The sequence below is a fragment of the Hipposideros armiger genome, unplaced genomic scaffold, assembly GCF_001890085.2.
Source record: "Hipposideros armiger isolate ML-2016 unplaced genomic scaffold, ASM189008v1 scaffold_23, whole genome shotgun sequence".
Lineage (NCBI taxonomy): Eukaryota > Metazoa > Chordata > Mammalia > Chiroptera > Hipposideridae > Hipposideros > Hipposideros armiger.
The window spans coordinates 2630986-2655761 of record NW_017731373.1 but is presented as its reverse complement, the minus strand read 5'-3'; the positions used below and the strand labels follow the sequence as shown (position 1 = coordinate 2655761).

At 36.4% G+C, this 24776-nt stretch overlaps 1 protein-coding gene across 3 annotated transcripts in view; it reads right to left on the bottom strand.

The window, feature by feature from the left end:
* Nucleotides 1-24776, bottom strand: part of PLCL1 (phospholipase C like 1 (inactive)) — a 407944-nt gene that overhangs the window by 41986 nt on the left and 341182 nt on the right. For all 3 annotated transcript variants that reach the window (XM_019635632.1, XM_019635634.1, XM_019635633.1), the window contains exons 2-3: nucleotides 16200-18674; nucleotides 13650-13853 (exon numbers count right to left, since the gene is read on the bottom strand). In XM_019635632.1, coding sequence (XP_019491177.1) covers nucleotides 13650-13853; nucleotides 16200-18620 — 2625 coding nt within the window. In that variant the 5' untranslated portion in view covers nucleotides 18621-18674. The remainder of the gene's footprint in view (nucleotides 1-13649; nucleotides 13854-16199; nucleotides 18675-24776) is intronic.

The following is a 24776-nucleotide window of genomic DNA, read 5'->3' as shown; positions in this document are numbered from 1 at the left end:
TTTCAATTAGTCCAGTATTAGACAAAATGTTTTCATGAAATTCAAGCAAGGGAAATATTTATAAAGAAAGACACATTCTGTGACTTTACCATGAAAAAAATAGGCAATATATTACACATTTTTAGAATCATTTAATTTTAGGACTAAAAGAATCTTAGCTATCATGACTACCCCCTTAATTTTATTTAAAAAGGGAGGAACTAGGATTTACAGGATTTAAGATTCTTACCACCCCCCCCCAAAAAAAAACCAGAAATAATTAAAATCCCAGTTTCCTGGCATCTCTCTTATTTTCATGAAAAAAAATAGCACCCTTCTAATGTTGTCTGGCCTGGCCATGCTCCACGCAAGAATGCACGCCTTCACATACATGCACTCTTTGAACCTGAAATGCAGCATTCCTAAGTCGCCTGGCCCAGCCTATCAGAAAAAAAAATGAGGACATGCCCATAGTCAATCCATTTCAACCAAATTCAAATATATCCCTTTTAAGAAAAATACAAAATATAAAAGGAACAGGATTGATGATGCCTTTGATGATATCTTCTATTCTGACATTTTACATTTATTTCTCTTGGTTTTATTCTCAGTAGAGAATACATGATACCATTCTCTGATTTAAAAAAATCATTATTGATTTGTGGCCAGTTTTCTTTGCAATATTTTACTAAGCATTTTCTTAGTGTTGAGAACAAAAAAGAATATACTTCCTGCAGCAGGAAGTGTCCTCTTTGTCAAGGCTAACTCTTCTACTTAGACTTAAAATCCCACCTCTCCCTGCTTCCCTCAAGAACCTACCACTAATGACCCTTTTTTTTTCATCTACAATCTCTGCCTCTCCCCTGGGGTCTTTCCTTCTCCCCTGGCGTCTTCCCTTCTCCCCAGTCAAATGCTGCCAGGCCTCACAGCTCACTTCAAGCCCCCTCTTCCATCAGTGTCCTAATCTCCCCTCCCCTCCCTCTCTTACCTCCAAATTTCCAGAACATTCTATATTTTTAGGCTGTTTACATTTTTTAAATTCTATCTTAAATTACAATTAATTGTTTACCTATATTTCCTGCGCTTCACTTCCCCAGTAAATTGTAATTCTAGTACAGTAAGAACCTAATCTTATCCTCAGATTCATCTATCCTTTTATATAATCACTATTTTCTATTTTACTTTGTGGTATTTATTTCTCCTGCACATTTATTACCCATGCATGCATGCACAATAAAATATTTCATTTATTACTGATCACTTCTCAAACCTACAACTGTATTTTTTGAAATCTAATATCTTTTTTCCTCTAGTCTTTTTTTTTCTAGGCTTCTACATCTTTGTATAATCTTACATGCTCCTTAATTCCCTTTCATATTAAAGACTGAAAAATAAACATAAAGCATTTAACAGGATTATCCCTATAGAAAATATAATACTCAAGATCAAAAATAAAATAAATTTTAAAACTTTATCACTTATTTGAGGTAAAATAATGTCAGGTCCAAACCATACAACAAATTCTATGATTCAAATTCTCTTCCAAAGCCCCCAAGTAAATATTTGTTAACCACGGTGTAAGAAGTTTGTTTTTCCCAATATCTAATGAATCACTTCAAAGTCAAGTGTGATTTAACTTTCAACATAGAAGAGCATCCCTTCGAGGTTCCTTAGAGGATAACCTGAAATCCCTTAGTAATAAAAGTCACAACTTTGACTATAAAATACCTCATCATTAACATTTTCAGAATTTAAAATCATTGTTCATATGAACTTTTCTTATAAGAACATTTGATCTTCTCTATAACACCTTCTGTTGTATATAGAAGGATAATTCTATTTTCTGCAGTCAACTTTCAATTATTAGCAGTTGTAAAGAAAACAAATATGACAAATAACTGAAATGTACCAACGATGCCAAACCACATTTAAATCAACAATTTCAACTTTTCCCTAGCTAAGTAATTTATCTAAATTTTTAAGAAGGAAAAACTGTTGATTTGACTTTCACCACTTCCGAGGTCTCTACAGATCTTAAGGGAAATGAAATACAAAGTAACAAAAGCCCAGGAGAGAAGGTGAGAAGCAACAATGTCCTCAGATAATCCCCTAACTCAGGAGTCAGGACACCTAGCCAGCAAGGCTGGGTCAACTCAATGGATAGAATCTGGCAGTAGCCGGATTTACACATCTGCTGTCCCAGCCTGAGCTTCCAGGTGCCTTTGCCTATTGTACTAATACAAAAAGCTTTTCTTTGGTTCTGTCACACGAATATCTCCTAATGGATCTTATTTCCTTGCCATGGCTTTGTATCTAAATCAATAGCAGACTTACCCAGATAAAGTGTGGCATTACTTTATGTATTAGATGTGTCCTCAACAGGGGTGTGTCAAGTTGTCAGTCAAGATTAAAATCATTTATTTAAAATGAAAACTTTATAAAAGGGGGCGGCAGTAACATTTTTACTCAGAGACTGACTTGTTCAACCTGAGTGAAAAACTGTCCTTCCAGCTCTTCTCATTAGGGAATTTAACTCAATGCCTTCGATCATTGTAAAGTCAATGTGACTATTAACGGTTCCGAAAAGATGAGCTTCCATTACAGCATGACACAAACCTTCTATAAATTCCAGGTTTCTTCTGAATTATATCTAAATTCCTAGAACTGCAAGGCTTTATATTTAGAAGTCACATTAAGGGCGATCTATCATGTACAATCCCATTTTATAGATGAAAAAACTGAGCCCCAAATTGACTTGCCTAAAGCCACATAGCTAGTGAAATAGCTTAGTCTAGAACCCAGGCATTCTTGAGGAGCAGATCTAAGCTTATAAGTTGTTCTATAATAGTAATATTATATTTAAGTGTAGAATCCTTATTGCAAGTGCAAGTTGATGACGAACATTTCATAAAGTAGAATTCATCAAGTAAAGCATCATGAAAATACATTTTTGCCATGACTGCTTCTCCCTCCAAGTCTAACGGGCCATATGCATCAACCAATATAGATATTCTTCTTATGAAACCTGGAAAGAAATGTATTTATTGAGCTCACTGGCTTTTTCAGGAAGGTGTCCTCAAATTTGGAAAGTCAATCACTTAAGAATATGTGAATCGAAAAAACAATCTACTCTAGACCTATTTTGTTATCTTACCTTAAAAAGAGTGCAGTTATTAATCTATCTCTTGCCTTCCTTCTAATCAAAACACTGGGACTTAGTTTTGGGTCTGTAGTGGCTCATTTGTTCAGACTGTTTAAAATAACACTTGAATTATATTAAACTTGGCACATGTTTAAATCTGATCGCTGTTACATATATATTTGCTAACTAGGATAAAGATCATTTCCTTTAATTTTTAATTTCTTAAAGATGTTTAAGTCAGATAGAAGCAATGTTAATAGTGTAGATGGAAAAGAGGCCACATGTTAAACCTGACAAGCTCAGGAGACTGCGAGTAACCACAGAGGATGGCGTGAACATAAAAATTCCTAAGGTGGGCCATGGCGGGAAGTCACATCCTTGGCCTGTAGCTTTCTTTTTTTTTTTTTTTTAAATTAGAAACTCTTTGATTTGGTTTTGTGACATCTTTACATTTCCCTCCTTTTTTCAAATATATATATATATATATATATATATATTACATTTTTAGTACATTTATAGAACATTAATAGAGTACATTGTTATTTTATTTATTTATTTATTTTCACTGTTACTAGTCACCCTGCAGATGGCTTTTATTGGGTCAACCCGATGCACTTTTGGGTTTTTTTTTGTTTTTTATTATTATTAGTTTCAGGTGTACAAAACAATGCAATAGTTATACTTTTCACTCCTCACAAAGTGACAACCCCCCTTCTCCAATCCACTTCTCCCCCATATCATACATATCTATTACAATTCCATTGACTCCTCTCCCCACACTGTACTCCACATCCCATGACTATATATGTATTAAATTATAGTTGACATATAATATTATTCAACAGCAGCTTCAGATGTACAGTGTAGTGGTCTTTCTTAACAAAGGTCAATCTTTTTCTTAAGCCTATCTATCGTCTTTTTTGCATCTAAGGTAACATACCCCTGCAATATCAGAGTAATCCCTTTTTCCAGACCCCCCAGGGGGCACAACCCACCACACCAGAGCAGGAAACTACAAAGTCCTTCATTGTTATCTTGTTACCCAAACACCATCTCTATGTGCTATGCTATTAACTGTCCTGTACCCACCAATGTAAAAGAAGTGTGTGTCTCTCCATTTTACTTTTATGCAATCCCAGAGATTTCCCCGCTTTGCTTTCTCCCAACTCCTTAATCTACAACAAATGGATTTCATGTAACCTTCCTCCTTTGATTCTAATGTATAAAATAAGTTGCAAAACGGCCATTTTCTGAAGCATTTTCTCAATCCGTTGAGAATTTGCTTCCCGGCAACTGTCGGCAGTTTGGCTCAAATAAACTCCTATAAGTTTTCTCTTAGGCTGGATGTTTTTCATAGACAGTAGTTTGGCATCTTTTGTTTTTAAGCCAAGTCATCCTATCAAGACTGTTAATTTTCGGTGAAGCAGGAACACACATAAGGTCAGAACACGTGCAAGCTTATTGGAAGTCCACTGCCTCCGGTGATGTGATGAAGTGCCCTCTGTCCTGGGACTACCTGTGAGTCACTACCTGTGAGCCTGATTTACAACCGCACAGAACAAGACATCTCGCACCGCACAGGCTGAAGGACCTTTATCTCCACGTTCATGATAGGGACAGGAGCTGCTTCAGGGAGCTGCTTTCTGGAAAACGGGATCATTTTACTTTTTCTTCTCTCCGTTAGTCTGTTTCCCAAACAGTTGTCAGCTATCTATTGAGTAGTCATTACAAATGTTTGTTTTCATTAAGCTCTGATTAAAATGTAGCTCCTTCATAAAATTACCAGATGACTAATCCTCGTAAACCTCCAGAATTTGCAGGCCAACTTGACTACCTCACACTGCCTTTAATGAAGGGTGTTGTAAGAACGTGAGTGTCCAGGAATGCAAAGTGAACTCTGAGGATGTAGGAACAATATCCCAACAAGGAGCCAGCCTGAAATACCTGCTTACTGATGTTTGTCTGAAACCCCATGTTTTGGGAACCCTTGTACTAAGTGGAAATGTTATCGATCTTCAAGATGCTGACAGTTCTCCCCTCCTGCAGAAAATGCATCAGAAGACATTACCACACCCACAAGTGAAGGAAGTTTCTATGCGCTAAGCGCACAGCAACTTGTATTTAAATAACTAGCTCTGGATGGGCACGTGACAGCGGGCTGCTCTTTTTCTGGGCTCCATTACTACACAAGCCAACATACTTCTTGAAATGCAAACTAATACAAAGTTCCACACAAACTTCACACTGAGAGAGAGAGAGAGAGAGAGAGAGAGAGAGAGAGAGAGAGAGAGAGAGAGAGANGAGAGAGAGAGAGAGAGAGAGAGAGAGAGAGAGAGAGAGAGAGAGAGAGAGATGGAAGGAAAGTTTCTTGATTTATCGAATTCCAATTTAAATTGATTTCAATAAGTAAAACTACATTGAGACTGTAGACATATCTACAACTTTTTCCCATCCTGAGGCTCAACGTATCTTGATAACACTACTGACAGAAGAGAATGCCTTTAATCTACCCATTATGCTTGGCTTGATTGGAATACCTGCCAGTATATTGATTCTATCGCAAGAGTGATTAAAGGTAGCAACTAACTCTTTTTGCTAGATTCCTGGTCATGCTAACACAATCAGCTGCTTTCCAAATCACACCCCAGCTTACCTAGTAAAAGATTAAATAACCTTTGACTCATGTTCTCTAGAATGTTTGATTTTTTTTAATCTTCAGAAAATCTGTTGCTTTTACCATAGTAAAGTTTTAACTTTTATGTTAATGTTAAATAAGTCAGCACAGGAGTCACCTTCAGAAAATGCTTTGGGTTTATTTTTTACAGGTGCAGTTCCCTGAAACTATTCCTCCTGCGAGTGCTACATTCAAAACACTAACTACCCAAAAGCTTTCACATTCATTTAAAACACTTAGAAGGGCCAAATATGTTAGGCAAATACTTCTTGACTATGCATGAAAAAGTAAACAGGTGAGAACATTAGAGAAGTAAACATTCAGCTATCTAAATAAAAAGTTACATAAATGTTAGATGACATTTTTTTTCAAAATTATTTGCAAATAAAATTCTGCTCACATGGGGAAGAAGCAGGGGTGGGGAGTACATTGCAAGTCACTGTGAAAAGGTCATCATAGGATTCAAGTCCTTAGACTCTATTAAGCTCAGGACATAAAACATCATCTGATTCACTCTCTGGACTCTGTGTCACTGTTCCTTCCCTTTTTGGGGGGTAAGTCCTGCCTTCCCATCAGGATTTCCCATTCCTCAAGGACAGACATTTTGCTTCATACCATTTCTTTCCCCCAGCACCCTGCACAGTAACAGGTGTCCAAAATGTGTTGGTTGAGTTGACTAATCAAAAGCTTAAAGAGATGCACAAAACAATGTCAAAAGAGAAAAAGTTGTTTTACAAGTGACAGATATGCATGTTCCATCTTTCACATATGTATGTTTTTCTCAAGTCAAAATGCCATCATGCTTTACATTACGGCTATTTGTGCTGACACCTGTCTCCATTTATTTATCTCTGAATTGCACAGAATCAGCAAAGTTCTTTATACATGGTATATACTGAATGCCATGAGTATAGTCAATGAATGAAACTTTTCTTAATAAGGTCAGTTTTACTAGAGGTTCAGACAAAGGGCTGGGTGTTGATGGAGAGGGAATTAAGGCTAGAAAGGCAGCCCAGGTGGTGTAGGATGGAAATAAAAAGGATGGAGAATGAAAAGGATGTGATAAATACATCAGTTTGACTGAAGGAGGGGGCTCAAACAGAAGGAAATGGGAAATGGGGTTGACAAAACAGGCAGCACTGGTGGGTGAAGTCTTTGTAAGGCTAGTTAAAAATCAAAAATAGGATCTGAGGATGATTATTCCAATTGTTGAATTAGGGAAAGATGGAGGACTAGTCAGACTATTGAAAAATTTCAAGCAGGAGAAGGGAGCCTGGTGAGAACCTTGGCTAAGTCAATGTAAGAAAACGGACACGTCAGAGTAATGCCATGAGGAAAGAAGCAATAGGTCCATTGACATTGAATTGTAAATGAAAAAAGCCTTACTGGAGTTAATATGGAGAAAGACAGCATTTGAAGACGATTTGGAGGAACTGAAGGCCATTGGCATAGTGGTACCCTTTGCTGTGGTCAGAAAAGAGTGAATGAGTGCCTACGAAATAAAAAGATTGACCTAGTTTATGAAATGTCTGTTGTTTGTTCTTGGGACACTCAAATCATGTACTATAATCAAATGTAGAAATGTGACTAGAGTAAAATGTTAGGGCTGGGGCTACAGGTGGCTTTCGAAAATAATAGTCAATCTACATGCATAAAAACATTATTGCAGAAAGAAAAATGTCACCTCTATTCAAAAACTAATTTCGATAGTGTCTTACTGAAATTGCAAGTATTGTTTAGTATAATCACCTGCTATTCCAACCTTATGTTAAATGATGAGTTACATAAGCAGGTCACCAATCATAGACTCACAGGCCTGGATAGACCTTACCGGGACTATAAGCGGTTGGAACACAGGGTGCACTGTACCTGCCATAGCATTTAACGCAGAGGCTGGCACAGGGGAGGAGCTCAGTAAACGTTTACAGAATTAAACAGCTCCATTCCTGGCTCTCACACTTGGCAACTCTTTCAGTAACCAATTTTCATTTTTAACAACCCCTGGAATAAAATTAATAATGCTGAATGGAAAAAAACCCCAGCTCACATCATATTACTTTTATTTGCAAAACATAATTATACTACGTTAACAGCCTTAAAAGACTTTGCAGGGCCGGCCGAGTGGCTAAGTCGGTTAAGAGCTCACTCAAGAGTGTGAGCTCTGAGCTACAGGGTCACCAGTTCAATTCACGGCCTGAGCTGAGCTGCCGCTGAGCTGCCAACAGCTGGCAGGATGGCTCAGCTAAAAAAAAAAAAAAAAAGACTTCCGCAGTGACTGTATTACCTACTTCGGTGGGATATTTTCTTAGAGAAAGTGAAAATCCAGAGTTGGGAAGTGACACTTCCTCTTTCAGAGACCTGAGCCAAAAAAAAAAAAAAAGTCACAGTGCAATAGAGGGACGGGACAAGTCACTGAGAAATGGTAACCTGATTTTAAATTAAGTTCTTGGAACATTTCTGAAAAACTGTGCTGATGAACACAGAGCCACCAAAATGACACTGCAGCAAGCAGTCTATTGGCGTCAATAGCTCTCCTCTGTGTGTCTTTAGCCTGGCAAAGAGGCATCCATCCCACCTTCATTTCAACTTCTAGGTTCTGTTCTACTTGCCTGAGTTATTGATTAATAATATCCTCAGTTTGCTTTTGTGCTTTGCAGAAGCTGTCACTTCCCACCTCTGGCTGTGACATGTGTTTGATATCAGGAAAGTCACCTCTGCTTACGTCTCCTAAATATCAGCTAGGCATTTACGTAGCTACATCCCTACTCAGCATATTAAGGGAGATTGCTAGGGCTGCTCTCAAGAAAAATCGCAATGATTTGAGCAACCTCTCCCTCACCTTGCCCAGACTTGGAGAACCTTTTGTTATTAGGATGACTTCCTTTTCCCAGGTACAAACCTGCTTGGAGGGTAGAATCTGTCAAATTATTCAAAAGTACAGATTACTGATAATCCAATGTGTAATAACACTCATAAAGACATTTTTGCATTTTAAAAGAGAAAAAAAAGTCTTAACCCAAAGGAACTGATGTAATTTTGAAATTTCAAATACCAGTGAGCAGATAGGAGATACGTTTTAAATACAATATGGAATGGGGGTGGGGAGGTATGTTCTGGAATTAGGCCATATAAATAAGCCTACTCAACAACAGATAGACAGTAAATCCTTGGATTGCGAGTAATGTGGTTTGCAAGTGTTTTGCAAGATGAGCAAACATTTCTAATACATTTTAACTTGGTAAATGAGCGATGTCTTGCAATACAAGTAGTTTGTTTCTGGAACAAATTATGCTTGCAAACCAAGGTATTGCTGTATTTGGTTTTTAATTACTTGATATCAACACAGATGGTACAATAGAATTATAATTGCAATACTAATATTTAAATGACTTTTAACACTGAGTTATTTTTAAAACCCTCAAGAGGAAATATTTCTAAATCTTAAATTAGCCAGAAGTTTGGTAAGGAATAGGGCCAACACAGGCCCTTAGGGAAAAGCTAAATTTAGGAAAAAAAATCTGTCAATGTTTTCTAGAATATTTTCATTTAATCCCTCTTAATAAGTAGTATAGTTTGATGCACTTAAGTTGTCTTTCCATAAATGTAGATTACTTGGTTTCCTGATTCATTTCTTTTGATACTAAAATCATCTACACATTTACATCTGCTCAGAAATGATTTCAGGTGATTTCTTATTCTAAATATAGTCTGTATTTTTTTTTTAGTGGTTACAACTTTTTCTCTTGGATAGCATCTATACAGTTCATTACCACTTTTGAGAAATTCAAACATTTCAGCAACTTGAATCTAAGTTCAACACACAAGCTGTTCATTTTGAAATACCTGCTCCCTCGCACCACCACTCCCAGGCAATCAACCCTGAATTTGTATTCTGCCTTAGTCATCCAAATAAGTTTTTATTAATAATCTGTAGAATGGTTTTTTTTAGGCTTTATTTTTATGAGAAGTTTTGGGTTTACATAAAAGCTGAGCAGAAAGAACAGAGTTTACATTATACCCTCTCACCCCATCCCACCCCCAGTTTTCCCTACTGCTATCATCTTGCATTAGTGTGGTGCATTTACTACAATTCATGAGCAAATATTGATATATTATTATAACGTAAAGTCTGTAGAGTTCATTAGGGTTCACTCTTTGTGTTGCATATTCTGTGGGTTTTTACAAATGCATAATGGCATGTATCCCTTAGTACAATATCATATGAATAGTTTCACCGCCCTAAAAAGTCCCCGTGCTCCATTTGTTTATCCCTTCCTCTCTCACCCTACCTCTCCCAGAACCTTGCAACTACTGCCTTTTCACTGTCTCCACAGTTTTGCCTTGGTCTACAGGCTCTTAACTGTATGGATAAGACAGGGAACAATTTAGCTAGGGTGATGTCATAGAGGTAAAACAGAGGAGATTTTAAGATTTACCATAAAACACATTCAATTATAGCATGGGAATTACACTATTTTCACCAACAATAGATGCTTTTATTTACTTTTTATTCAACTAATATTAATTGATAACATACTACTTGCCAGCACTGTTTTAGGTTCTAGAGATAACAGTAGTGAGCAAGACATACAGGGTCTCTGCCCTCCTGGAAGCATACACTCAGATTCAGGGGGAAAGGGAGGCAGAAATCAAACAAAAAGTCAAGCAAAATATTTTTCAAACCACTAAGTATAATGATGGAAACCAAGCAGGGTTATGTGACAGAATGACAGGTGGAGACTGGTTAGGAAAGGCTTCTCTGAGGATATGACACTCGAGCTAAGAATTAATAGATAAAAAGCAACTATCTATGCAAGAGAAGAACATTCTGGGCAGAGTGAACTGCAGATAAAATGGCCCAGAGATGGGAAGTGGCTTGGTCTGACTGAGGAAAGCAAGCTCATCTGACTCAGGGGAGTGAACTGAAGGGAGAGCAGGCGGGTGAGACTGGGAGAGGCGGGTGAGACAGGAGGCAAGGCGTTATCATAGATGGTCCCGGAGGCCACAGGAAGGAGTTTCAATTCTATTTTAATGGGAAGCCACTGGAGAATTTTAAGGAGGAAAGTGACATGATTTGATTTATGTTTTTAAATGATCACTCTGGATCTATAGAGTATCTTAGCTGATGTCTTTAAAATAAGTACTAACACTAATACACCAAGAGTATTAAAGATGCCAATCAATACAATGCAAATCCTAGAAAGTAAAAATGGCATTTTTATGTTCAAGGCCAAAACCATCAGAACATGTATCTGTCCCTACCCACCCCACCCCCTGACAGAAATAACCAACAGAGATATTAATAGTGTTTTCGATCACATCCACAGCCTGCTGGGGTTACCATTTGGCGCAAGGATATTTACACTCAATTCCATACCAAAATGAAAAATCATTTCCATAGGGAACTATAAATGACAACCTCATTACAAATACTTCTGTTTTGCACTATAGCTTTTTACTTTAAGCTTTGGAAAACAATGCTATACCTGAAATTATAAATTGCATTTTAAAAATACAAATGAGAAAAGGCTGATGTTCAGATTTGGCTCCAACAGATACAACTGAAAGACAAAGCACTATTGGACACTTGCGGATGGGAAATGGAAATTAGCCAACCACAGTCCAGGTGCTTTTCTGCTTCTTACAGGCCTCGCTCCAGGGGACCAGTCTTCCCTCTCAGTGAATAATTTTTCTTTCTTTGCTTAAAAGGGAATTGGAAGAATAAGTGATTTCTACTGTCTGTCTCTATGGCAACTAGTACCCTAATTTCACCTCTTAGATGGCAATTATACCTATTCACTGAATAGCTTTCAGTCCCTACTTTTATGATGAAAAATTGATTTCATGAAAAATGAGATATAGGTAATAAGCTAACTTCTCCCCTAGCAACCATGAAGTACAGTTTATAAGAAGTACAATCATTCATAAGCAGAATACACTCTGGGTTTTCTTTTTCTTTTTCAATTGTAGGATCTTTATCCCAAATGTCTTTTTTCTGGATTTTTTTTTAATGATAAAATATTATCCTTTTCTTCTTTAACACTTATTTTTATTCGACTATGAAAATTAGTTGGGTTCATTGTAAAGAGTTTGGGAAACACAGAAATAATACAGGAAAGCATGTTTAGGAAAATAAAATACACTCCCCTTATTTAAAAATAATTGCTATTAATATCCTGCTAGAATTTTAGGTGTGCATACATATAAATACAGTTTAAATCCTACAGATTTTGTTTTTGGAACCAGATTTTTTCAAAAAACAGTATGAGAAGTTCTCTACAACTTTATATATTCTTTTAAAATACGATTTTAATGGTTTCAAAGAAGTCCATAATATGCTTTACTATATTTTATTTAACTAATCCCCCTATATTGACATTATTAAATATAAATGTCTATGTACCTATCTATTGGCTTAGAATAAATCCCTGGAAAGAAATGCATAAATCAAATGTGACAAACATTTTAAATTATACTGCCAAATTTTCCTCCCCCCAAATTATATCAATTTATTTTCCCACTAGAGGTAGATGGATGGGGGAGTATCTACCCATTTCCTTAAATTCTTTATCAGAGGTACTATTTGTAAAAAAAATGATAATAATAGTAATAATAATAATAATAATAATGCCAATTTAATGGAGAGGGTAAGCATCTCACTACATTCCTTTAATATCTTTAATTAAAAACTTATTTTAAGGTTAAATGTGTTTTAACATTTCCATTTTTTTTTTAGGGGGAAGAGATACATGAATTGCCTGTTCATCTCTGAAATAAAGATTATTTGTTATCCCCAAATATCCATTCTCCCTTTATTTCTTAGTAACAGAACAGATGTCTTTCAGTTGAGAATTTAGAAATGACATTTCCCATCCTCTGCATGTAAGCATGTCCATGTGTCAACTCCAGACTGATGAAATATAAGCAAAAGTGATCTATGCTATTTCAGAGAAATGTCTTTAAAGGCAGAGGATATGCCCTCTTTTTCCTCTTCATCATTCCTGTTGGTTGGAATGCAGATATTACGGTTGGAGCTTCAGCAGCTATCTTGGACCATGAGGATGGTCTAAGGCTGGTGGAGTAAAAAGTTAGAGGGAGCCTAGGTTCCTAAAAACTTTGCAGGAGTGCCAATCTGGATGGCTGGTCTCCATATTTTTATGTGAGAGAATAAAACAGTATTTTTAAGCCATGATTAGTTTGCATTTTTAGTGTCATGAAGCTGAACTTAATCCTGACTAATGTAAGGATTTTGTTCTCCATATGTTTTTTCTTATAGGTTTTTAGGTACTCTTTCTATTTTAAGGATATTTACACTTTATCTAGCATACACATCACAAATTTTCCCAGTTTATCATTAGCTCTTTACTTTTTTTATGGAACAAGGAAATGCAAGAATATACTTATTCTTAAATTTAATGGCTACATCAATCCATTATATATTCAGAAAAATTAGATAATGGTATTAGCTTAGAAGTATAAATTCATGAAAAATATTTTGTCTCAAACATCATAAGGCAGCACTGAAGCTTAAGTTTACTTACTATGTGTGTGCAATTAAATGATTATATTGTAAGCTAAAGCCATTTAGATGATGAAGACTTAATCAATAATTCATTCTTTGCTAAAGCAGAGATTTTCTTCTATTTATGATCTGTGGAGCTCTGGGCTCAAAGCATTGCCTCAGAGATCTCCACTGGGGCTTAAGGGAAACTGAATGGGCTGGCTCTGTCTGCCACCCCCAATTCAGGTTTCAAAAGCAACCACTCTTTGTTATTCATTAGAGTTCCACAAAAGAGCCTGGCCATATGATTTCACACAAACACAGAAAAGGAATAGGGAGTCACAATTTCCTACCAGCTCATAAGCAGCCAGCATCTTTTTCTGCACATCTGGAATTGCCCCCAGAGGCTCCAGATATGGAAAGTTGTCTTTCATCACAAGAGAGACTGAGGGGGTGTTGTCACTGGTGATGAGCCGAGAGGACAGGGTTAATAGGCACTGCTTCAGACTGGCAATCGGAGGAAGTCCACACAGTTCCTTAACCGCGACTATGGCATTCTGTGGGGAAGAAAACGTTGAATTACACTCCTGTCTGCATGACACATAACCCCAGCACTTCTAGGCGTACACAAAAGCATATTCATTAAATACATATGTAATTTGAAGCAAACTGGATTACAACCAACCAAAAATGTTGTGATATGCACAGAGATAACACACAGAGCTAATTCACTATTATAAGTCATCTTTCTCAATTTTTAGCAACTGCCACAAATACGCCACAAAGCAAAGTAGATTATGATCCAAGGCTACACAATGCTTTTCAAAGCAGAGCACTGGGATACTGAATACAGAGCACACAAATTAGCATTGGCTGGTCATGAATATCTTATTTGATTTGTATCATGATGATCATAAAAACATGGCAGTGGTTGTACAATGGAGTGCATCTCCTTTGAGCTTTTCCCCTCAAGGTAGCGGGCTGCTATTACTCACCAACCCCCAGTTGATGAACCATCAATGGTATTCCTTTGTCATCCCATCAGAAATGCACCTGACAGACACATACTAAAACACATTTCATGGAGAGCTACATTTGCCCATATTCAGGCTTTAAAAAAAATCATTTGGAATAGGAATTTCAATTACTTTATGTTTTATTAACAGTGAACAGTATCGAACCTAATATGTGCCTCATGAATTTAGTGACAATGGTAGTATTCGTTTTTCTACTGATTAGACTCCAAATAATCCTTAACCCAAAAACTGTACGTTGAGATGATATAAATTATCATACTACCTGAAAAAATTTTATTCATAGCCAACTCTCTTCAATATGTTTTTAAATACATAATATATGCAAAGAATATATTTCAAGAATAATATAGACATACATAAAATCTACTTCTAATATATAAAGTTAGCTATAAAATTGACTTATAACTAACTTAATACAGGGATTTATATTAGCTATAGAATCATATCAGAAAACATCAGGTAAAAAGATGCTACTATTTGGAGCTTATTTTTAAATAGTAGCTAAGGCAACCCACATCAAATTAAATGCTTTCAATCAAAGTATTTATATGTGATTTATGTACCTATTTTCCACCACTTGGGCTATTTAAAATTGTTTTAAGCCTATCCTAGAATATAAAAATATAAAAATAAAGTTTTCAGCAAGTGAAGGATTTTTAGGATTCTGCATCACATGACTATAAATCATGAATGACCATGGGTTTTGTTTGGTAGTAGGCAATTCTGGATTTAAAGCCCAACTTGTTATTTATTAACTGCAATATTTAGAAATTACTGAACCTGTTCAAGCTTGTTCTCTATCCTGAAAGTCGGGATTTTTTTGTGACGGTTACTATAAAAATGTTAGCTAAAGGAGCAAATAAAGTACACTGAAAAATATTCCTCTCCTGTTTTGCTCTCATACATAGACCGCTACTGCTTCTGCCAACCAACACCCTGCACATTGTAGGAACTTAGTACTTATTGTTTGATTGCTTCTCGTAATACAAACCTAGAATAAGTATATTAAGTAGTATTGCAGAAAGAAGTTTGCAGGCATCTCTGACTGCAAGTATTTATGAACAGAAGGAAACTAACATTGAATTTCTACATGCCAACACTAAGCAATTTACATATACTTTAATTCTCGTAATAATCCTGTGATGTAAATATTACCATTTTTCTTACCTTATGTGAAAGAAACTGATGATCAGAGACCTGATATAATTTGCTCGAGATCACACAAGGATGGAGTTTAATCCAGAACCTATGTTTTTTCAATCTATATTCTTTCACATTTCTGAGAAAACTAAAGAGTTATCAACAAATCCAAGTGCTGCATTTTGTTTGTTTAACTTTCTTTGCTCTTGTAGGGAGTAATTTACTATTGTTGTTGTACATTTAAACAACTAAAAATATCTACTAGGCATTATAGTTGTTCCATACGACTTCAAATTCCCTTCCATGTTCATATCTGCAAATATTTCATATATACTTATAATTATTATGCATGTGTGTGTACACATTTTCTATATTATGCACACATATAATATTTTATGTTCTATTATTTTCACATTGTTTCATATACACATTCCTATATATCAGTTATGTAATAGGGATATTTAATTGATATATACCATTTCGGTACATTGATAATCCATCAACTGGCTTAGTTCAGGCCCAATTTAACAGCATTCACAATTAGAAACATAAAATACATCTGCTTTGTCACAGGCAAAACTGGACTTAGTTCAGTGGTACATGGGTTGACACCACCTTTCTGATAATTTTTTGAGGAAACAGGTTATTACTAGAACACAATGTTCCCTGGTAAAAGTGGTCAAACGAAGTCGGGGTGGGGGGAGGAGAGTATGGGATTTTTCCTACCTGCATATTTTCTCTCATATCTATGGCTTCTCGTAAGGGATGAACTGCTATTTTAAAGATGTCATCTATGGTTTTAAGACCAATATTTCTGAGCATGGTGTATTCTCGAACTTTCTTCCCCATTCTCACTGAAAGGCTGCGCTTCTGTGCCTTTCCTCCTCCACTGCGATTGGTTATTGCTATGTGGACAAACAGGGTTACGTGCTCCATGATGTCACCCACAAAAGAGCGCAGGGGAACATGCCGATACCCAGGCTGCAAACACTCAAACGGTATCGTATATTGCCCTATAAACTCATCCCCAATGTAGTCATCATCCAGAACAACAAAACGGATCATGGCCAGCTCAGGTAGATTCACTTGAAACTCAAAAGTTTCATCAAAAATCGGATTATCACTGTTTTGTTGTACAGTTTTAGTTCTTTGTTCCGAACAGTCCGCTGGTATTCCGTGTATCTCTATACACACATAGGGATCTATGACGTCCCCTTTGGCACAAGCTCCCTTGGGCTTTGGAAAATTCTGACCACTGATGATCTTGATATGAAGAGCTAGAGGAGACACCCCTGGTACAATGCCCTTTGTATTTGCACTGAAGTAAGAAACTTCATCCCGCATAATAGATGGCCTTAGAACGTAACCACATCCTCCATTTTGAAGAAACCAGCCTGTGTAAAGGTCCATCATTGGACCTGGAGTCTGAAAATTCATTGCCACAATCTGACAGCCACAGTTCCAAAAGTCCTGTGGATTCAAGTTACTGGAATCTATCCTCATGGCACTTGGATAGATTCTTGATAAGAACTTCTTGTTATAATTTACAAAATCCTCGGGGTATTCATTTGCAATTCGGCTGGCCTCTGTTTCACTAAAGGAACACATTTCCCAATAGTTTTGGCTTTTGATAGACAGCTCAAAATCCCTGTACTGAACAGATTTACAAATAGATACCAAATCAGAGAGCTCCCTGCACAGCCAGATTTGTTTCTGCTCGCCATTGTACTCCACTGACATCCTTCGAGACATTTCAGCTTCTTCATCTTCATCTGTGACCTCTCCTTCTAAAACATCTGAATCAGGAGGCAATTTCTTTCCTTTCACTATGATCATTCTTTTTAATTTTTCTGGTGATGGGAGGTAGGATTCTGATGGCAAAGGTGCTTCGGTGTAGAGTTTATTGCCAAAGACCTTTTTCATCTGTTGAGCCATTACCTTCTGCTGTGTTAGGGAGCAGTGGTTCCCCAAGCAAAGAATTAGTGGATATTCAGAAGCAACAAAGGCAAATTTGTTTATCACCTCTATGACATTTCGAAAGGAAAGGTGTGTTGTCATGTTATTTCGATTACAGAGGATTGGCTCATTGTCTGAACCATCACTTACATCAAGTTCAATGCTTCGACAGCCCATTTTCAAAGCTCTAACATACCCATTAATATCAGCTGGCCCCCTGAACTGGTCTTCTATGAGATAGGTGTTGTGAGAGGCATTGATGTAGTAGTGAGATAATGGCTGGGTCATATCCTGGGCAACATTTTTTTGCTCAGGGTCAAAAATGTCACATTCTGGTGACAACAAATACTGGGTAAAACCATCAATTGAAAGAAATCCTTTTTGACGTCCCTCTTCAGAGAGTTCATATCTCCGAATGATGTCTAAGCACATATCCTCAGTGATATGGGCAACTCCTTGCTCAGCTTCTAAAAAGAGCATCAGATCATTGGCATCCAAATATTCTTTGTTTTTCGATATCTGTACAAGTAAGAAATACACTTCTGGCCTGGTGCAGAGTTCACAAAAAGCTTCACAAAATTCCTCTTCTGTCACTCGAGTGGTTAGCTTTTCTTTGCTCTTCTGGATTTCTTTAAACTTTAACCTGATCTTGGACTCCTTCAGGGTAGGGTTGAGTTGCTTTATTAACTCTACAGAAGTGTCTTCCAACATGATTCCATTCCCATCGATATCTGCTGCTTCGAACACTGTTTTCAACCACATGAATCTTGGCGTATTCTGGTTATCCTCCATAAAATCGAGCGGTTGCTTACTTCGAGAAACCAGGTACCGTAACCCTGACACCCAAATGTTGGCTACATCTGCTGAATTGGCAACGAGGTCCAGAGACTCGTAATTTTCCCCGTGGAGTATGGAGAAGGCGCTGTCCTCACAGATCTGGTCAGCAAGGCCATTGTTTCGAAAAGTTTCTGTGTTCTTCCCCAGCCTGATCTCTTTGATGGCAGCAATATCCAGTTTAGCTTTCTCGGGGTCTTTCTTGGAAGGTTCCCAGCGAAGAGCTTGGAGGTCTGTGTCCAGAGTGAAAAAGCGGTTGTAAATGCGAGAGTTTGGCCGAACTTTCTTCAGTTCACAGCCAGCTTGCATGAAGCTGATGCAGTCGCTCGCACTGCTAATTTTCTTCTCCGATGGCATGCTGCTGAAAGACACAGTTTTCTTTCTTCCACCACATTTTTGGTTTGAAGGATCCTGTAAAAATAATTTTAAAATCATGAATCAATCTCCTTTAGAAAATAGACAAATTCAGTAATACTCTATGAACTCCTTAGACTCCATTCAGATATTATAATTATTTGGAAAGAGGCTAGCCTAAAATTTACCTTTTCACTGTTTCAGAAGAGAAATTGCCAAGAAAATTGATATTATTAGTTTCAGGAAAAAAAAACTTAGTTTTCAAATGCCTGTGTGTTCTTTGAAGTAAAATCAAGTACTATTAAGTCAACTACAAATCACTCTTATTTGTTCATTAAAGCAGATTTAGTAAGAAACTCTACCAGTTGGTACTTTGACAGCCTAGCTAAGTCCATATAGATATGTGAAAGAAGTAAAGCTAGATTTCTTTTAAAAGTTTCCCTTTTTTGTACTTTGCAACAGTTTAAGTTTGATACTTAAAACTAGTTCAAATAAAATGCTTCAATCTTAACATACTTTATATCACAAAGGGTTTACAATATAGCGTAACTAAAATTGTTTTTGTCAAACTATTTTGAAGAATATAAGTGTCTTGAAAAGTCAGATTGAGAGCTAACAATAGACAAATGACTTTCACTTAGCAAATTTTCAGAATGAGCTAAACAATTTAAGTGAACATTATGATAATTCACACCTGCATCTCAGTATAATGCTATTAGTAGATGTAGGTTAAAATCAAACAGAAGTATGAATAGTTCCACTATCTTTTAAGGCTCTTCTAATGTAAACTAAATTTCAAAGCCTTTTGCCTCAGGATTTCACAGGGAACACTTGCCTTTTACCCATGTCTGTAAGTATCCTTAGATCTTTGTCTCAGAATCCTGGTCTCCTCGGCCCATTCACCCCCCAACAGTGCCAACCAGGCATAAAACTCCATTTGTTCACACAAGTGTATCTCACACCAGTTACTTCTTGTGGCTATTTCCTTCTTGGATGTACCTAGGCCTTCTCACCTATCGTCTTTCCTAAATTATAGGTCTGGTCCTCTGAACACTCATAATATTAATATGATGGGTTTCACCTTAGTCCTGACTGTCCACTGTGTCTTTCACTCACCATTCATTTACACTGAACATCAGACTGATGCCACTTAAAACTAGAGACTTCTTTAGACTTTCTTCTGCTCAGACCATAGACTCAAGTTACTAATGCTCCCAAGGACATCATCGTTTCAGTTAATTCTCCCAGGAACAAATTTCCCCAAAGCACCTGAATGCATGTTTATCGTGTCTGATTTTATAAGCATATCAAAGAGGCAGCGAAGGATAGAGTGCAGCAGGCATTGTCCTTAGGGTAAAAATAACTACTGTCAAGTTGTGATTATTCCACTCCCTACATACATGACCTTGGGTAAGTCACTTAGCCTCTCTGAATCTTAATTTCTTCTTTTAAATAGGCATTAATCATCCTTCTATACAATTGGGTGTTACTGTGAGACTTAAAAGAGAAAATACACATATACATATTCCTTGTAAACTATAAGTGCTTGTAAAGTTATTCTTTTTGAAGGAACAGGGACATTTTCTCATATGTCTGTTCATTACAGTCACATGATATTACTGTTTTCAACCCTGAAAAGTATAGCCAGAGTAGTCTGGGCTGTCGCCTTCACTGCATCTTTCTAAAACAGAGTAGACGCTCTTCTTTGAGGCCTCATTTCATTGTGGTCTTGCCTGTGAGAGTCTCCCCATCCTGTGATACAGGATGATTTATTATTCAATTGACTAAAACCTTGCCTATGAAAAGGAAACACATTTTGCTTTAGTTATGGAATGTTGGTGGTATGATTCATTAACTCAAATATACATCCATTTTCAAGTGACAAAGAAATAAATTACCCAACTTAGATTACAGAATATTGCATCCTGGTGCCCTGGCATTTAAGAACTTAGCTCTGGCTTTTCCAGAGAGTTGTTATTTTTAATTACACGATAGTGGTCAATTTCCTCATCCTTAACTTAAAAATAACTATAAATCTTTGACTGTTTATACACAGATGCACTATTAGAACACATTTAAATTCGTCACAACCCACATGCTCAGAAACATCAGACGTTTGTGTGTCTTTTTTCCACACCATCAAGGCAGGCGCCTAATGGCATTGCTGAGATGGGATTAATCTAGCAAGTAAAATAAAGAGGGAAACTGTGAATTGTGATGGTAAATTAGACTGTGACTCATCTTTTAAAGCTACCATTTGACTAGTCATTTAAGCTAATGAGAGCTTTCACATTAAAAATTATTTTTATATAAGCAGATCATGTTCCAAATAAGATTATTGTCAACAGAGTTATAAAACCTCTAATAGTTCCTAGCAAACTTTAAACAGGAAATCAGTGTTCCCCTAAGTACATGTATATAGTGTCTGGACCCTATGCGTTATTATGCGTTACTACACCAACCTTTACAGCCTAATGCTCCACTCTAGACTTGAGGCACTGATTGTTTATGAGAACAAAAGTACTGTTGTCAGAAGTGAGTTCTCTTACAAGCTTCTCTTCTTTGTGGTAATATCTCCTTAAATCAAGACTTCCTTTCCTGGTAAGTTAAGCATTCAAGAGATAAATGTTTTTATATCTAGCTTACTAAGGAATCCACCTGCCCAATAATGCTTACTTCTTGCTCTGACCTGCAATTCCTTCACGTTCATAAAACTTATCCCAAAATGCTTTAAAACTTAGAACCAATGGAACAGATATGATCTTAGGTTGTCATCTCACAAAGGACAAAATCCCAAGTCATTATCAAGCCCCCCAAAGAGCAAAAAACTGATCCTAGCACATTCAAACAAATAGTTAGCCTGTGTGCTGTTGACTAGAGCCAAGATTACTTGTATTCAAAATATGCTGGAAAAGTTTCAGGACTCTGAAATTTCTCTAGGTTTGTTTTTTCAACGGGTATACTACACATTAGCTCTGAAAAGTTGGGAGGAGGGGAGATGTAAACTGTTAGAGTAGACAGGGAAGATGGATGACTCCAAATCTCCTTCTGAGCTTCTTCACCACCATGGCCCCTTTGCCAAGGCCTACACCCCGAAATTTTTATTTCCTTCAAGAAGATCCTGGCAGATTGGTGGTAGGGAAGAAGGACTGTTCAGGTCAACAATTCCCAATTTAAAAAGTTGATGTGTAGTTTGTAGATCTTCTTTGTTGATAAATATAAAACAATATTTAAAGAAGAAATGAGACCAAATTCATTGCAGTTATCTATATATTGAGAAGACAAGTACCTCTCTCACTTTCCAAGAGAAACCAACTTCGTTATCAATTTAGGCGTGCTATTGTCAGCTTTTAGCTCATTCAGTGTTTGAATTGACTCCAACGGCCATAAGGTCTTTATCCAGGAGATTTTTATAAAGTACAAGAATTTCCTGTTTATCTCGAAGTTAAACTTTCTTACTCTAGAATGAAGTGAAGAGTCTAAAGTACCGGTTCCCCAATTTTCTCTAAGAGCCGTTTACAAATAAATAAATAAATAAATAAATAAATAAGGTTAAATTTATTAAAGCTTAGCCTCGTATTCTAGTAGGGTTTAAGAATTAGGCACTGAGTTCAATCCTTCTATTTCTTAACTTTCTATGTTGAAGTTTCCAAATTACCATTTCAGAAGAAGGGATCACATTTAAACAAGTTAAATAATAAAATAAATAAACTAAGTTATGTTTATATGGTTTCTGAACATCTCCAGGTAATACTTTGTATTTTGTATCTACTGTCTTCTTAAATTATTCAATATTTCACATAAAGGATTTAATCATCAGAATCAAGAAGAGTCTCATAAATAAGTAAAGCAGTGGACAAATGCTTTACTCTTTTATTAAAACAATACAAAACATTGGTTTGTTTGTGAGTACTGTATTATACTCATATCTTAAAGATAACTTCTAATTAATCTCATGATGTAAGTAAGGGTCAATTTATAATCTTAGAAATAATTTCAAAATACTAGGGGAAAATAAACAAATGTGGTTTTTTTTAATTTTTAAAATTTGTCATTTTCTACAACATTGTTGCTTATCCACTATTAGGAATAGGATACCAATTATGATTAAATGAGATCCCTATACATCAGTAAAAGCTTTACAGCTCCCTAACCATGTTTCATTAATCTAAAATTAGAAAAAAATGTTCAAATAAGCCAAATTCATAAACTCATTTTCATAAGTTCCCATTGGTTTTGGTCTTTCTAAGCCCAATATGGTTGAATATGCTGTAAGTTCCTTAACAAAAACTCAAAGAGCAAAATAATTTTTCTTCACAACACACTGATAAGCCCCAGAGAAATTCTGCTGCTTACTATTCAATGCGAGCATAGCTTTGGGTCTCAAGCATGAAACTATTGAATTATTTCGATATCACAATTTCAGGAAACAAGTACACTGAAGTAGCACAAAAACATGAATGTAGGGAACGCCTCAGAAATGTACACTTAAAAATGGTTAAAATGGTAAATTTTATGTGTATGTATATTTTAGCACACAGAAAAAGAGTATGAGTATATTGAAGCACTGCACAAAAAATTAAGAGAAAGAAAACACCATACCAACATTTCCCTACCTCTGACCTGATGAGTGAGTTTAAACATCTAATTACATTGTCACATATCCTTTTCAATTTTTAGGCAAGTTGTTTTTAAGTGAACAGTTAAAAAAATGATTCTTTGTTAAAATAGAACAAATTTACAAAACCGTAAAAAATAGCAATCAAAACACCCATTGTCAAACTGTGACTGGAAGGAATCTGTTTCATAATGCAGAAATCCAGCTACATCAATTCAGATTTCTTAAAGTGGCATTCGCTTTTCTTTCTTAGTGTGGGGAAATGAGGCGGGCTTATTTCTGAAGCGTTCTCCTAAGAAAGTCTTCACATAAAAATTTAATAGCTTATAACTAAAAGACAAATAAAATATAGGCACATAAACCTTATATTCACCATAAGGATCATTTCTGTCCTTATAGACAACCTATAAACTATAACACTACACTAATGACATTCACTCTGGTCAATGAACTTCCAAGCAAAACTCAGAAACAAAAGGTTTGGTTGATACATAAAATCTTCAAAAGATTACGGACAATACAGTCTAGAACCCAAATGAGCCCAACCTTAAATATTGAGAGGTCTCTGGTCTCCATTCTTCATTCCTTTATTCAACAAACAATAACAGATACCTACTGCATGCTAGGAGCTAGCACGTTACAGAGTTTTGAGGAAACTGGTAAGGTCTGATTTTTATCTTAGCTAGTTCACTCTGGACATGCACTAGAAGGATTTAATATGGAGAAAACTGAAGATGGTGCAGTAAGTGACTTCTGTAGTATTAAAGGAAAGAAATGGTGATGGCCTGAGGTAGATTACTAATGAAAGGGATGGAGACAAGTGGAAAGTGTTAAGAAAAAGGAGGTCAAATCAGAAGTTCTTGACTGGGTCTAGGATTACTCGGAGGTTTCTGGTTTGAATGAGAATGGAATTGTTGCTAACTGAAATATGGAATACCAAGAGAGGTGAAGTTGAAGGAGAACTAAGTTTACTTTGGACCATGGTGGATTTTAGATGAATATGGGACATCAAGGTGAAGGTGCTGGGGAAGATGGAGAGACAAAAAAAATAAAAAAAAAGAAGGTTGAGGGGTAAGAGAACCAGGAGCATGAGTTCTCACAGAAGCCAAGGAATAAAGCGAGTGCTGGAAAATAAGATGTTAAAATGGTTTATTGGATTCAGCTGTTAAGATGTTACCAGTACAAGAATGTAAAGTAGAGCATAGGGAATATAGTCAGAGATATTGTAATAACTATATATAGTGTCAGATGGGTACTAGACTTATTGGGGTTAACATTTTATAAATTATATAAATGTCTAATCATTATGTTATACATCTGAAACTAATATAATATTGTATGTCAACTGTTATTGAAAAATTAAAAAATAATTTTTTGAAAAGATGTTGCTAGTGGGCCGGCCGAGTGGCGCGATGGTTGGGAACTCGCTTGGGATGCCAGAGGGCCCCGGTTCGGATCCCACATATGAGGGCCAGTGACGCTGCCCTCTACAGCTAAGATGCTGAACAACAGCTCAACCTGGAGCTGGGCTGCCGTGAGTC